Genomic DNA, 15,717 nt, shown 5'->3' with positions numbered 1-15,717 from the left:
GCAAGAGAACATATCACGTAAATCGTGGTATCGAATCTCACGCACATATCTGGGAACGCTACAACAGTGCAGTGCTGAAGACGCTTGTAAGGTTTTCTTTTGACAGTTGCAATTTCAAATTTCAAATTAAAAGCGAAATTTTTCATTGACATATTTCAAAGGCATTTAATTACTGCTAAATGCACTGCTGATCGCCTTCAATTCGCCGGCGATTACAAGGCGATTAGAAGGCATTTAACGGAAATTTGCGGGTAGGGACGAATCAGAGTAATACAGCTCATTATACAAAATGTCCTTCTGGATGCATTTTCTTTCTTGCAAAATATTCTTTGTAGCATATTCCCCTCTATCCTTATATTTAGTTTGTCATGACTTTTGGGAGTTTCTTCTCGGCAATAGATGCTGGTGTATTCATAACATTTTCTTGTTATGCGTATAATTTTAGAATTATTTTCCTTACATCCGTCTATAATCTGGAGCAGTACCAAAAGGTACAGGCGTCCCCCGAGTTACGACCCCCTCGAGTTAAGACGATTCGCAGATACGACGATTTTGATTTTGACAGTTAAAAGTTGTCATTGACAAGAAATTGATGTATTTTTTGGAATATCTGGGCTGATAACCGTTATACATACATTTCCAAAGATTCCACAACTACCCTATCTTGAATATCTATATTGTGTACGGTTTTTAAAATATAATTATTACATCATCAAACATTATTTTAAATAAAATACACGATATCATAACTTCGAACTCTTCAACTTCGGTTATAAACTTTATATTCATAGATATTCGACATACGACTTTTTCGACTTACGCCTTGTTTTGGGACATTTTGTCGGTCTCAAATACAGTCGTATCTCGGGGGACACCTGTATTTGGTTCTGATTTGCTTCATTATATTTAATAATAAAGTCAGCAATACGGCCGAAGCCGTTCTTTCTGAATAATAAATTTAATAATAAAGTTAGGTTAGAATAGAAATTTACATATTAGATAAGCACATGAGCTGAAACAAAGATGCACAGCTTTGTAATGGAAATTAAAGGTAATCAAAAGCACGTAGAATATATTTTTGTAGAATACACTAAATACGCTACACTATGTACCTATGGAGCTGCCTAGTTACGCATATGTCTGTTTTTAGAAAAAGTTGATGTGAAAAAACTTCAATAAAATTCGCGTTTGCAAACTTTCGCAGAATATTTCTTCACAGATTCATAGTATATATATTACACTATTATGTGACATATATGAGACAACGCCACTCTACGCCACTTCCATAATGGCATCAAGTCGAAAATTAAAATGATGAACATTTTCGGGAAGTTTATTCAGTTCTTATCGTATATTTTTGCAAAAAATTAACTTAACTCAAAATCTTTAATATATTATAAAGCTGACTAAATATCCTTTTTAAAATGTCTAAACTTATCAAAATCGGTTCATATTTGAAAAAGTTACAAAGGTTCAAAGTTTTCCAAAAAAGTGAAATTTTTTCTGCGTTTTTTTAAGAAGTCTCGACTTTGAGAGGTCTTTTCTAGAGAACCAGAAAAGATAAAGAGGTCATATTTGGTATTTTTCTTAGTTTAACCCTTAGTTTTAAATCCTATTATTTGGAATTGCGCTATTACAAAGTTGATTTTTTGAATTTCATCCCGGCAAATGCCCATTGTGCAATGTAACTGCCAAATAGAGCAGTGACAACGCTTTTGGTTCCAAACTGAGAAAGCGTGTGTTCAAATCCTGATTTTTATGTTTTTTTTCTTTGTTTATTTCTTTTTAAATTAATATTTTCTTGCTATAATTAATACAAACAAAATTTATGTGAAGCAAAATGAAAATAATACCTTTTCAAAAAACATAATAATTACTCTATCTTCACCCTTGATTATCAGGATGGGGGAAATATGTATTTCATTTCTCCTTTTATTAGAGTTATCGAAATGAGTTTGATATATTAACACCTTTCAACGGGTTGGTCTTTAACAACCGAATAATGCAGACCATATTTAATAAAGTGAAATAGCTCAGAGCTTAACGCAAGAGAACATAACACGTAAATCGTGCTATCGAATTTCACGCACATATCTGGGAACACTACAACAGCGCAGCGCTGAAGACGCTTGTAAGGTTTTCTTTTGACAGTTGCAATTTCAAATTTCAAATTAAAAGCGAAATTTTTCAATGACATATTTCGAAGGCATTACTGCTAAATGCACTGCTGATCGCCTTCAATTCGCCGGCGATTACAAGGCGATTAGAAGGCATTTAACGGAAATTTGCGGGTAGGGCAAAATATATTTTTAAAGAATGTTTAATCGAAAAAATGGGGTAGATAAATTATATGAACAAATTTAATAAATGTAAACAAAGTTTGAATCCTGGGGACCTTACGTCTTTAGAACGCAGTCAATGTTAACCATTCGCTGAGTAAAAACAAAAGAGGACAAACCAATTTGTTCTGCTGCGCAAATCCACGTTTTATTCTAGTATGATATAATCCACACACGGAAGCTGTCAGCGCGGCTCGATGACAGCTAAAACACAGTTCAATGTCTTAGCCATATTATGGCGCGGAAACACCGTTCAGAGGAACAGGGTTTATAGGAACAGGGTTTATAGGAACAGGGTTCTTCGGCATGACTTCCAACAACGTAAAGTGACGAATTGTCAAAATGCACTAGAGTCCACCACCTGATAGTTTTAAATCCACCCTTGGTCGAAATAGTTTTTTTTCTACTACGACGCTGCGTAGTGCGTCGTAATTAGTGTTGGGAAAAAGAGCACAATTAGGTGTGATGTGCGCACACGCACGCACATCTCAGTGTGCGGTGCACATTTCACACTGTGCGCGCTCTACGCACTGTGCGTGCACTCCGCACTGTGAGCGCACTACGCACTGTGCGCGCACTCCGCACTTTTCGCACAGTGCGAGCACACTTCGCACGGTGCGCGCACTTTTCGCACACTCCGCACAGTGCGAGCACAGTCCGGACTTTTCGAACACTTCGCACATTGCGAGCACACTCTGCACTTTTCGCACACTTCGCACAGTGCAAGCTTCACTTGCTTCACTTTGTACTGTGCGAGCACACTTCGTACCATGGTGGTACGTACACAAAGACCACGACCACACGACCAGTGTCAGCTTTTTCTCTTAGAGTTCATTTACTCAACCATCGGGTTCGTCTAACAGTGGATGAACTTGGCGGACACCTGACCCCCCCCCACTCCGCCCGCCCATCCACGATGGCTATTATTGGTCCCAACAGAAAGCATGTGTAGATCCATGCAAATATTGGAAACTCCATCGATTTGACATACACCTGTTTCGATTCCTTTAAAGGGTATAGACAATATTTTTTCAATCTAAGAACCCCCTTCTACGCTGCACTTCATCCTTCGCTCTTCTTTTCCACCCTTTTACGCATGGCAAAAGCGCAGAACGCTGAAACACGCGCGAGTTATGATTTCGGGTTCGGAATAAAACAACTAGTCGTGGTTACTGTTGGAAATAGAGTGTTTATTGAAACTTTATGTTGGGTGTAGGAAGGGAATTGGACGGGAATTTGTTGATCAACATTTCGTCAGAACTGGGTCAACCGATCGACGCGGTCCGCTATTTGCTGCCGGTGCCGTTGACGGTGCAATTTCGGTGGCGGTTGACAACACGTAGAAAAGTGCTGTGTTAGCAATTACGTTTGTTAACTCGCGCACTGCTGAAATCAATATACAGGGTTTACCTAGCCAATCCGGCATCGTCAAAGCGTTATCGGTCGCCGTAAATACTTTTTCGGGCAACGTCAACCCTCAATTGGGCACTGTCATTTCTATTCGAGCCTTGTGAAGTATGAATCGGGCATAGTACAGAATGAAAGCGTCCTACTCTAATCGGTCGCTCCGGTGTGTTTGGTCCATCAAGTTGTTTAAAAATACGTATTTTGGATGTTGTTTAACTTATTATGTATTATTTTAAAATGTTTACCTAATTAAATCACCAAACATATTACAGGGTTTACCTAGCCAATCGGGCGTCGTCAAAACGTTATCGGTCGCCGTTAATACTTTTTCGGGCGACGTAAACCCTCAATTGGGCACTGTCATTTCTATTCGGGCCTTGTGAAGTATGAATCGGGCATAGTACAGAATGAATTGGGCCTACTTTATATTTTGTTGCTTTCTAGCTGCAAAACAATACTTTTTTGCGAGTAGTTTAACTGATATGTAATAAAATTCACTATTTTTAAGTTATTTACATAAAAAATTATTCAAAATCCTTTTTTTTTTAATTTTTAATTCAACGCCATACAATGCAATTTGGTTTTATATATTTTTCTAATATAATATTTTTGGTGATTTAATTAGGTAAACATTTTAAAATGACACATAATAAGTTAAACAATATGCAAAATACGTATTTTTAAACTGCTTCATGGATCAAACACACCGGAGCGACCGATTTGACACCTTCAAGAGTAGAACGCTTTCATTCTGTACTATGCCCGATTCATACTACACAAGGCCCGAATAGAAATGACAGTGCCCAATTGAGGGTTTACGTCGCCCGAAAAAGTATTTACGGCGACCGATAACGTTTTGACGACGCCCGATTGGCTAGGTAAACCCTGTAATTTAATCATCGTTGGCCCAAGGCATAGAGTAGAGCGAGAAACAACATAATTCTTTGCAAGTGTGGATGGCCGGTGCACGAGCACACCGAAACCGCGCGGAGACATTTGCTGCGAGAATCGAATGCACAGAACGCTGCGCTTGACCACCATCGAAAAGCCGACACAAACACAAGGATACAACACACTAGTGATGTGCTGTATGGAGCGCACCCACGGCTCCGATCCGACTCCGACTATTGTTAGTTCGGTTCCGACTCCGGCAAAATGGAACCACTAGATCCGCCCGGAGTCGGAGTCGTTCGGAGTCGTCCGGAGTTGACCGGAGTCGTCCGGAGTCGACGACTCCGAGCGACTCCGAACGACTCCGAACGACTCCGACTCCGAACGACTCCGGACGACTCCGGACGACTCCGAACGACTCCGAACGACTCCGAACGACTCCGAACGACTCCGACTCCGGGCGACTCCGGGCGACTCCGGACGACTCCGAATGACTCCTAACGACTCCGAACGACTCCGAACGACTCCGACTCCGTCGACTCCGGACGACTCCGACTCCGTCGACTCCGGACGACTCCGGACGACTCCGAACGACTCCGAACGACTCCGGATGACTCTGGATGACTCCGACTCCGGGCGACTCCGGACGACTCCGAACGACTCCGACGACTCCGAACGACTCCGAGCGACTCCGAACGACTCCGGACGACTCCGACTCCGGGCGACTCCGGACGACTCCGGACGACTCCGAACGACTCCGAACGACTCCGGATGACTCTGGATGACTCCGACTCCGGGCGACTCCGGGCGACTCCGTACGACTCCGGACGATTCCGAACAACTCCGGATAATGCAGCGCGGACCTACCTTCCGGAGTCGATTCCGAATTTATCGGAGTCGGATCGGAGTCGACTCCGGATTTTTGCCAACTTTTCCCATCACTACAACACACCCAGACAAAAATTTAAAGGCCCCGAAACACAATATCAACACAGCGGTCCGTAGCCGAAGAAATTATCAGGAAAAATCGGCTGACATCAAGCACGCGTTTCTTTAAAACAACTATGAACTGTGAAGGTCGTAGGTAAACGACGCTCCAGTGGGATGAGGTTTTTCTTGAATTTGGCTGAGATGAAACGTGTCTGTGCTTGTACTCGGAGCCCCCGCTTTGCGATTGTGCAATAAAACAGACAGCTGGTTTCACGCGAAAACTGTTATTCGCGTCGCAGGCTTGCGATAGCAGCGCATGTTTTGATGCAAAAATTACAATTTTCACTCGGAGCCCTAGTAAAATTTTGTGATTAACTGAAGAGAAGGGGACATGGGACAGGGCGAGAGGGGGGGGGGGGGGAGGGGCGATGGGCATGTGTGTGGTATAAATGTGTGCAAGCGATTTATGGATCTTTGATTCGCCCCGACTTGAACTCGTTGCACCAACGGATCGGAGTCGCTAATGCTAACTGATGCTAATGCTTAAAGGCGGTTTATCAAAATATGCTCAGTACTACACCACCTGACTTCCTGTAACATGGTACGAAGTGTGCTCGCACAGTACAAAGTGAAGCACTGCACGAAATTTGCGAAACATGCTTGCACTGTGCGAAGTGTGCGAAAAGTGTGGAGTGTGCTCGCACTGTGCGAAGTGTGCGAAAAGTCCGGACTGTGCTTGCACTGTGCGTAAAGTGCGCGCACTGTGCGGAGTGTGCCCGCACAGTATGAAGTGTACTCACACTGTGCGAAAAGTGCGTGCACTGTGCGGAGTGTGCGAAAAGTGCTCGCACTGTGCGAAGTGTGCGTAAAGTGCGGAGTGCGCACGCACTGTGCGAAAAGTGCGCGCACCGTGCGGAGTGTGCTCGCACTGTGCGAAAAGTGCGAAGTGCGCGCACTGTGCGAAGTGTGCTCGCACAGTACAAAGTGTGCTGTGCAGTGCGCACAATGCCCAATACTAGTCGTAATCAAGGTGGAATATAGAGGAGGTTCCATCGGCGACGATCAATGCCGTTCCGGCTCGAGCTCAGCGCATCATCGGCGAGGCAGCAATTCCGCCGCGGCTCGAGCCTCTCACCACGGCGACGTAACATTCCGCCTCAGCAGCACAACAGGATCGGCAACGCACAAGATGCACCGGCTGCAATACAGCAGCCCACATCGGCGCGAACGCTTTCGCCCTGGCTGTAGTTGAACAGGCGTCGCCAATTGCGCCTCGGCTACAGCCACAGTGTCCAGAGGGAACGTGGTAGCATGCCGTCCCGGCTGCAGCACAAAAGAAGGGCGATGAGCCAACGCATCGTAGGAGAGCGAGGAACCATGCTGCCCGAGTATTGTCATCTCTGCCGCCCGTCATCGAAAAAAATACATCGCTGCTGCCCTGGGGCAAGGATCATCATCATCATCGTCATCATCATCGCGGCATTATCATCATCGCGGCACCTTCATCATCGCGGCACCTTCATCATCGCGGCACCTTCATCATCGCGGCACCTTCATCATCATCGTTATCAACATCGTCATCATCGCCGTCACACCATCGCCGCCGTCCCAGGGACCGGCACAGCAGCAGCATCACCGCCACGCCATCGCCATCGCGGTGAGGGCTGAGAGAAGCAGCAACTCAGCGCAACAACATCGGGGTCTCCACATTTTGGCAGCATCGGCCAGAAGGGTACACGCCGGTATTCCCTTAGTGCAGTTGTGTCAAACTCATTTCATCAGAGGGCCGCAAGTACAGATTTTCAGTGATTCGCGGGCCGCAAAGTTGAGAATAAAAAATATACCTCAATATTTATACAAAATGCTGTTTCCAATCATTATTGTTAAACAAATTGACTTTTTGTACTCCTCGCCTCAAATCTAGAATCGTTTCTTATTTAAAAATTTTCGATGTTATGTTTCATTGTGCTCTTTTTAATTAAAAAAATCTTTAATATACTTTTAAACTCACATGCAATCTCTTTTATCCTTATTATTAAAATAGGATATTTTTCATTTGTCGCGTTCTCACACGGCAGTTCTGTTAGAAAATATCGCTCAACCCCACTTTTTCACTGAGGTAGGGGAAAGCTAGCTAGCTATGTATTGCAGGACTTCGGCATTTCGTTTATTTTAATCCTTAATGTAAATCCTTTTATCTTAAGCATAATCATTTCATTTTGGTTTTGATTTTTGGGGAGGTTGCAAAGTACAATTTGTCTTGTAGAATGTGAGATGCAAATAAATTCAACTTGGCTACAAACGCTTTCGATAAGTCGTACATATTGGATATTAACTGATTTTTTATGGTGGCAGCCGTGCAGATCCGAGCAATTCGGAGCCGACTGAAGCCTTTACTCGGCAGTCAGAGGCATTAAGATCGGTAGGATCAACCGGAACCATTTCTGACTGCAAACTAGCCGCTCCGTGCGATAACCGATGACTCCAACGGTTCCGAATGACTCTAGACGGCTCTATAGGCTTCGGACGGCAACGAGCGAAACTGTTGGTTTGACAATCCATCACTAGTTGTTGCAAAGTTTCCAAGTGTGTGTATCTTGTTATTTTCATTCCTATTTCGCAAGTCATTCTAGACAGACGCAAATCTGTTTTTCCATATACAATTTGCAATCGAGTCTGCACAAAATTATGCCAATATTCAGAATTTAATCGACACATAAAACGAATGAGTTTGGATTCGATTTAATGTTTCTTAAGGGTCTCTGTTGTTCTGTACGTACGTGTAGAATAGGCTTGTTAGATTTTATGGGAACATAAATGTTAATTTTGAAAAATATAGCTACACAATGATTGTTCTTCTCTGGAAAATTGAATACACTTCGACAAATAGTAATAACAGATTTTTGATTTGCAGTGCTTTCAGCACTTCTCAAAATATTCTCGCGGGCCGCATACATTATCTATGCGGGCCGCATGCGGCCCGCGGGCCGCCAGTTTGACATACCTGCCTTAGTGGAATACCCCCGCGTCGGTTCGAGCCCTTCGGTATTAAAAAGGGGAGATGTTGTGGGCAGCCGTGCCGACCCCTGGACTTGCCGTGGCAGTTGCGCTGCCACCGGTCAACGTCCAGGAGGACGACAGTGTACACGCACACTGTCGCACACACTAAGCGCGCAAGGATTAGTGTGTGCCGAGCGCCGAGCAGAGTGTGTTTGCGAGTCGATCGAGCAGGAGCTCTCGGCAGGGGCGCTCGGTGCAGCTGGTGTGCGGCCACCGTACTTGTATCATTTTAAAGTGTATTCTGTATTGTGTGTTTTATTTATTATGTACGTTCGAAGTGTTTAAATAAAATATAAGCAGTTCATAACACCTATGCAGCGATGATCTCGTTCTACTGTAATCCGCGTAGGCTTTTGATTTTATTTTTTTTCAGCCATCGTAAAGATGCATTAGACCAATCAGGGTCAGACTTTCGTTGAGCAACAGGAACGCAGGAATTAATCGCTGAGCGCATAAAAACGCTAAAGAGCGCATAAAACGCTGCGGTCAAACGACACAATAAGAGAATTCATACGTTCCACATTCGTTTTGAAGAAATTTCTATTGACTGTTGTTGCTACAGATTTGCTATTTGGGTAACGGTCAGGCGAAATAGAAAACGCATCGAGCGAAACGCACTTAGCGAAATGGGCAACGCAGGAGAGAAAACGCACTGTTGTTTCGCCCGACCGAGTGAAAAAAGGAAGAGAGGAGTTTCCGGAAAAGAGACGATCTTTTTGAGATAGGAAAGAGCAACGTGGGCAGCATCAATTTTTAAAGCGTCACCAATAAACAAAAGTGTGCTATTATAAAGGTGTTTAAAGTTTTCCATCTCTACAAATTTCTTTAAAAAATTGATCAGCATCAAGAAGTGGGAAAGATGAACTGCGTTGCTTGCAATCGCCCTGACGAAGCAGAGGATATGGTGTCATGTGACAAGTGTGGAGAGTGGCAACATTATGGGTGTGCAGGAGTCGACGTTGAAATTAAGCACAACCGGTGGATGTGTGAAAAGTGCAGTTCTGGAGTGAAGACCACAGTTGATTCGATGGAAGTTACGAATCACGCAGAGCAGGTCGGTGGAAACGTTAAAGGAGAGCTTAAGAGTAGGAGCGCCACGCGGTCGGCAAAGGAACGATCGTACGACGATGATAAGCGCTCTCTGAAAGAGGAGCAAAGCGTTTCTAACTCCGCTGTGACGAGTAGTACTGGTGCGACAAAGAAGCGGTACAAGGACGAGAAGCTATTATCGACAAGTGGTGTAGAAGAGCGGCCAACGGTAATCGACGGGCGGTCGATCGTGTGTAGTGCAGCGGTTCGACGGCGTGATGAGGATACGTTGTCGAAGAATAGCGGCGTAGCGGAGCGGCGAGAGGAAATCGACGGACGGTCGATAGTGCGTGAAACAGGTGAGCGGATGCGTGGTGACGACACGCGGTCGATGCTTAGTGATGGAACGGAGCGGCTGGAGGTAATCGACGGGCGGTCGATCGTGCGTAGTGCAGCGGTTCGACGGCGTGATGACGATACGCTATCGAAGAATAGCGGCGTAGCGGAGCGGCGAGAGGAAATCGGCGGACGGTCGATAGTGCGTGAAACAGGTGAGCGGATGCGTGGTGACGACACGCGGTCGATGCTTAGTGATGGAACGGAGCGGCTGGAGGTAATCGACGGGCGGTCGATCGTGCGTAGTGCAGCAGTTCGACGGCGTGAGGATGATACGCAATCGAAACGTAGTGGCGAGACGGATCGGCGTGAGGAAATCGGCGGACGGTCGATAGTTTGTGGAACGGGTGAGCGGAAGCGTGGTGACGACATGCGGTCTATGCGTAGCGAAGTGATGAGACAGCAGGATCATTTCAACGATACATGAGGGTGAGGCAAGGCGGAGACGAGATGGCACAAGCCAACGAAGGTGTGAGGACGATGTACTCTCACGGTATACGAATGAGACAGTGCGCATGGGAGACGACGAAGAAGAAGAATTGCAAGAGAAATTACTGATAAATGAGATTGCATTGCTCAGGTTGCAATTGAGTAAGCGTTTACGTGCGGAGAAAGAGAAGCAAGAGAGAGAGTTGGATGAATTGCGTGCTACTAGAAATGCAAGATATGGGTTGGATAAAGACAGTGTGCGATCTATGACGACAGAAAGTAAAGTAGAAGAATGGTTAGATGATGCGTCTAGAAAAAGTAACAAGCCAAGAAAAAACGACGTTAAGGAAGAAGGTGAACCAACAAACAAACAGATTGCAGCGCGACATATAATCGGGAAGGATTTGCCAATGTTTTCGGGCGACCCCAAAGAATGGGCCATATGGTACGCCGGCTACGAAAGAACCACCAAAACATGCGGTTTTTCATTAGACGAAAACCTTATTAGGCTGCAACGGTGTTTAAAAGGGCAAGCTCTAGAATTAGTGCAAGGCCGCTTGCTGATACCTGACAATGTTCCTTGCGTAATTAACCTCTTAAAAAAACGGTTCGGCCAACCGAATGGTTTGATACGATCGTTGATCGACAGGGTTAGGATGACACCTTCTCCAAGAAGAGATGACCTGCAGAGTCTAATTAGGTTCGGAAGCGTAGTCGATGGTTTGGTACAGCATATCGAGGCAGCAAGAATGAAAAATTACCTTAATAACCCTACACTGTTGCACGATGTAGTGCACAAGCTTCCTACAGAGTACCAATTGAAATGGGCAGAATATAAATTAAAGGAACGTAAAGAAGAAGACCTCGGTATGTTCGGATGCTTCATGAATCATCTGTTGGATTTAGCTTTCGAAATAGTTGATGATAAAACGGTCACTGGAAGAGGACACGTCAATGTCCATAACAATAATACGCAAATATGGTCACAGAGGACCTGTGCGGTATGTAATGGAGGAGGGCATGGAGTATCGACCTGTGCCACATTTAGATCATTAACAAATAACGAACGGTGGAGGCGAGTAAATAGTTTGTCATTGTGTCGAATGTGCCTCAACAAACATAGTAACTATCCATGTAGAAGCTTTTCTGAATGCGAAATATCGGGCTGTCGCCTCCGACATCACACGTTACTACATCGAACAAATTTAATAGATGATCAACAAAATAATGAATCTCCACGGCAAACGACGAGCAATAGCGGATATTGTGGTACTCATTCGAATATAGGAAGAACAAGTTTGTCCTTATTTAGAATTATACTCATTACGCTCGAGAAAAGCGGTCATACAGTGAGCATTTATGCGCTGTTGGATGAAGGGTCAGACTTGACGTTACTAGATGAAGAAATAGCTCAACAAATGCAGATAAGCGAAACTCAACACGAGTTAAAAATGATGTGGACGGGACAAGTAGCAAGGACAGAGCGATATTCCATGAAGATTAACAGTTTAACAATTTACGGCCAACAAAAAAATAAATACCAAGTTAAAGACGTACGAACAGTATCGAGCCTAAAACTCCATGAACAAACGTTGTGCTATCAAGAACTAAAAACAAAATACCCCCATTTAAGTGGCCTACCGATTAAAGATTACAAAAGGATAGTGCCAAGAATGCTGATTGGATTAAATAATTTAAGCCTAATAGTCCCATTAAAAATTCGAGAGGGGGCTTGGAACGAACCAATAGCATCGAAATGTAAATTAGGCTGGGGAATATATGGTCGTACACAATCATCACCAGGACTAGGTGTCATAGGGTACCATAGTGAAGAAGGTTCCGACGACTTAACGCAACTAGTGCGAGACTTTATTATTCACGATAAAATGAATATTACACCCCCAACAGTAATAATTGAGGGAGAAGAAGATAAAAGAGCTCGAACACTTTTAAATAGTACTACTAAAAGAGTAGGAAAGCGGTTCGAGACCGGACTATTGTGGAAAACCGATGAACCAAAATTTCCACCAAGCTACGATATGGCATTTAAAAGGTTGCTTGGACTGGAGAGACGATTACAAAAGGACCAACAGTTATATGAGAGAGTTCGCAGCTTGTTAAGGGAATATGTAGATAAAGAATATGCGCACCAAGCTACAATTAATGAGCTACAAGATACGAAAATCGACGAATGTTGGTATTTGCCACTAGGATTAGTGATCAATCCGAGAAAACCGAGCAAAGTGAGACTTATTTGGGATGCAGCAGCTGCCTCACATGGAGTATCTCTGAATGCTGCGCTTTTGAAAGGCCCCGACCTTTTAAATTCGCTGATATCTGTACTATACAACTTTAGAAAATACGCATACGCTTTAACGGGAGACATAAAAGAGATGTTTCATCGATTACTAATTCGGCCTGCTGATCGGCAATACCAGCGTTTTTTATGGAGAGAAAACCCAACAGAAGACGTTTCTGTATACGTACTGGATGTGGCTATGTTTGGAGCAGCCTGTTCTCCAACTTCAGCGCAATATATTAAAAATCGTAATGCATGGGAAGTAGGTAACGATTCTAAGCGCGCGCTGACCGCCATATTAGATTATCACTATGTGGACGATTACCTCGACAGTTTTGCGACTGTGGAAGAAGCCATTGATGTAGGACTGGAAGTGAAAAGAATCCATGCAGAGGGAGGATTCGAAATACGTCGTTTTTTATCGAACAATCAGGCAATAGTGAAAGGTGTGAGTCAAGAGGCAACGGACATAGATAAGGCTATAGAGATTGACAAAGGAGTAGAATCTGTACTGGGTATGAAGTGGAAACCGGACAAAGACGTTTTAACTTACTCGTTTGTAATAAGGCCGGAAATGGAAAGAATACTGCTGAAAACACATATCCCCACAAAGAGAGAGGCATTGAGAATTGTAATGAGCTTGTTCGATCCTCTTGGACTGCTATCCTTTTTCCTTATACATGGAAGAATACTGCTGCAAGAGATATGGGCTGATGGAATTGACTGGGATGAAACGATACACGAAAGTGAAAACCAACAGTGGAGGCGTTGGATCGACATGTTACCCCGATTATCCGAAGTAAATATTCCACGGTGCTACTTTAATGGAGGTAACTACGAAAGCTATAACAATCTAGAAGTTCATATATTTGTAGATGCCAGCAAATCCGCATATGCAGCTGTAGCATATTTCCGAGTGATTACTGGAGACGAGCCCATGGTTGCACTTGTCACAGCAAAGGCGAAAGTAGCACCTTTAAAGCTGATGTCCGTGCCGCGGTTGGAGCTTCAAGGCGCGGTACTGGGCGTACGACTTCTAAACAACGTAGAAGCGAATCATCGGCTGAAAGTCAAACGACGTGTGCTATGGACCGATTCCGAAATAGTTTTAGCCTGGTTAAGATCCGACCATAGAAGATACCAACAGTTCGTAGGCTTTCGAGTTGCTGAGATACTTACTTCAACCGATGTAAGTGAATGGCGAAAGGTGGAGTCCAAGTTAAATGTTGCAGATTTAGCGACCAAATGGAGCAAGGAGCCTAGTTTCGATGAAAATTCACCATGGTTCAAAGGACCGTCATTTTTAAAACAAACAGAAGAATGTAGGCCAGCACAAAAGATAGAACCATATACAACAAACAACGAGCTAAGAGGAGTTAACATCCATGCAGAACAGCAACAAATGGTAGTGATCGAACGATTCTCAAGGTGGGAGAAGCTTGTAGGAAGTATAGCACGAATACATTGGCTTATAAAATACTTGAAGCATAAATGTCAAGGAAATATAAAATGTGAAGATGCACTGAATCAAGAACAATATGTAAAAGCGGAGATAACACTTTGTATATGGGCACAAAAAGAACACTACGAGGCGGAGATCAAACAAATGCTCAGTTTGAAGCAGATACCAAGATCTAGTACGATATATAAATTGTGTCCCTTTTTGGACGAACAAGGTGTTATGAGAATGCGAGGAAGAATAGGAGCCTCACCATACGTACCATACGGAACAAAATATCCCATAATCCTTCCACAAAAGTCCCGAATAACGTTTTTACTGGTAGACAAATACCACAGAAGATACAAGCATGGTAATCGAGAGACAGTTGTGAACGAATTACGACAACAATACTATGTGCCAAAACTGCGGGCGCTGATAGCTCGTGTACTTCGCGAATGCATGTTTTGTAGGATAAAACACGCTAAATCGTGTACACCCCCTATGGCACCATTACCTATAGAAAGAGTTACACCTTTTGTTCGGCCTTTTACATACGTAGGAATCGACTATTTTGGTCCGGTGTATGTAAAAGTAGGTCGTAGCAACGCAAAACGCTGGATCGCTCTTTTTACCTGTCTAAGTATAAGAGCCATTCATATGGAAGTAGTACATAGTTTATCGACAGAATCGTGTGTAATGGCAGTGCGAAGATTCGTGGCGCGAAGGGGAGCACCAGCTGAAATCTTCAGCGATAATGGTACAAACTTCCAAGGTGCTAGTAGACAGCTGTATTTGGAAAAGAGGCAACGCTACAAAGAATTATCATCCGTTTTCACCAACGCAAACACGCGTTGGAACTTTAATCCACCGGGTGCACCTCACATGGGAGGAGTGTGGGAAAGAATGGTTAGGTCCGTAAAATCGGCAGTAGGCACAGTTATAGACTCACCTAGAAAACCCGACGACGAAACTTTAGAAACGATAATACTAGAAGCAGAATCAATGATCAACACTAGACCCCTTACTTATATTCCTCTTGAGTCAGCAGACCACGAAGCGTTGACTCCAAATCACTTTTTGCTGGGGAGCTCATCAGGCATTAAACAGATAGAAGTACACCCTACCGATATCAAAAGCACATTGAGGAGCAGCTGGAAGCTGGCACAACATTTGTTGGATAGTTTCTGGAGAAGGTGGTTGAGGGAATATCTGCCCGTTATAACACGACAAGATAAATGGTTCACTAATATAAAAGATATCAAAGAAGGCGATGTGGTATTTGTAATAGAAAGTGGTAATAGAAATACGTGGAGGAGGGGGCTTGTAACAAAGGTGATAAAGGGAAAAGACGATCATGTTCGACAAGCATGGGTAAAAACCAGCACCGGGTTGGTGAGAAGGCCTGCAATTAAGCTGGCATTGATAGACGTACAACACTAAAATAGGAGTGAACGCAAGCGGTTCACGGGCGGGGGGATGTTGCTACAGATTTGCTA

At 43.9% G+C, this 15,717-nt stretch overlaps 2 protein-coding genes across 2 annotated transcripts in view; both read left to right on the top strand.

Annotated features, from left to right (window-relative positions):
- The window catches only part of LOC125906649 (uncharacterized), a 53,589-nt gene that overhangs the window by 26,651 nt on the left and 11,221 nt on the right, over window positions 1-15,717 (top strand). The gene's annotated exons all lie outside the window — the stretch shown is intronic.
- LOC125908344 (axoneme-associated protein mst101(2)-like) lies at window positions 9,487-10,479 on the top strand. Its single transcript, XM_049611052.1, has one exon. It carries the CDS (start codon window positions 9,487-9,489, stop codon window positions 10,477-10,479), a length of 993 nt encoding a protein of 330 aa, XP_049467009.1.

Source organism: Anopheles coluzzii, chromosome 2, assembly GCF_943734685.1.
Source record: "Anopheles coluzzii chromosome 2, AcolN3, whole genome shotgun sequence".
NCBI lineage: Eukaryota > Metazoa > Arthropoda > Insecta > Diptera > Culicidae > Anopheles > Anopheles coluzzii.
The sequence above is the reverse complement of the archived record's forward strand: the minus strand, read 5'-3'. Positions and strand labels throughout refer to the sequence as shown.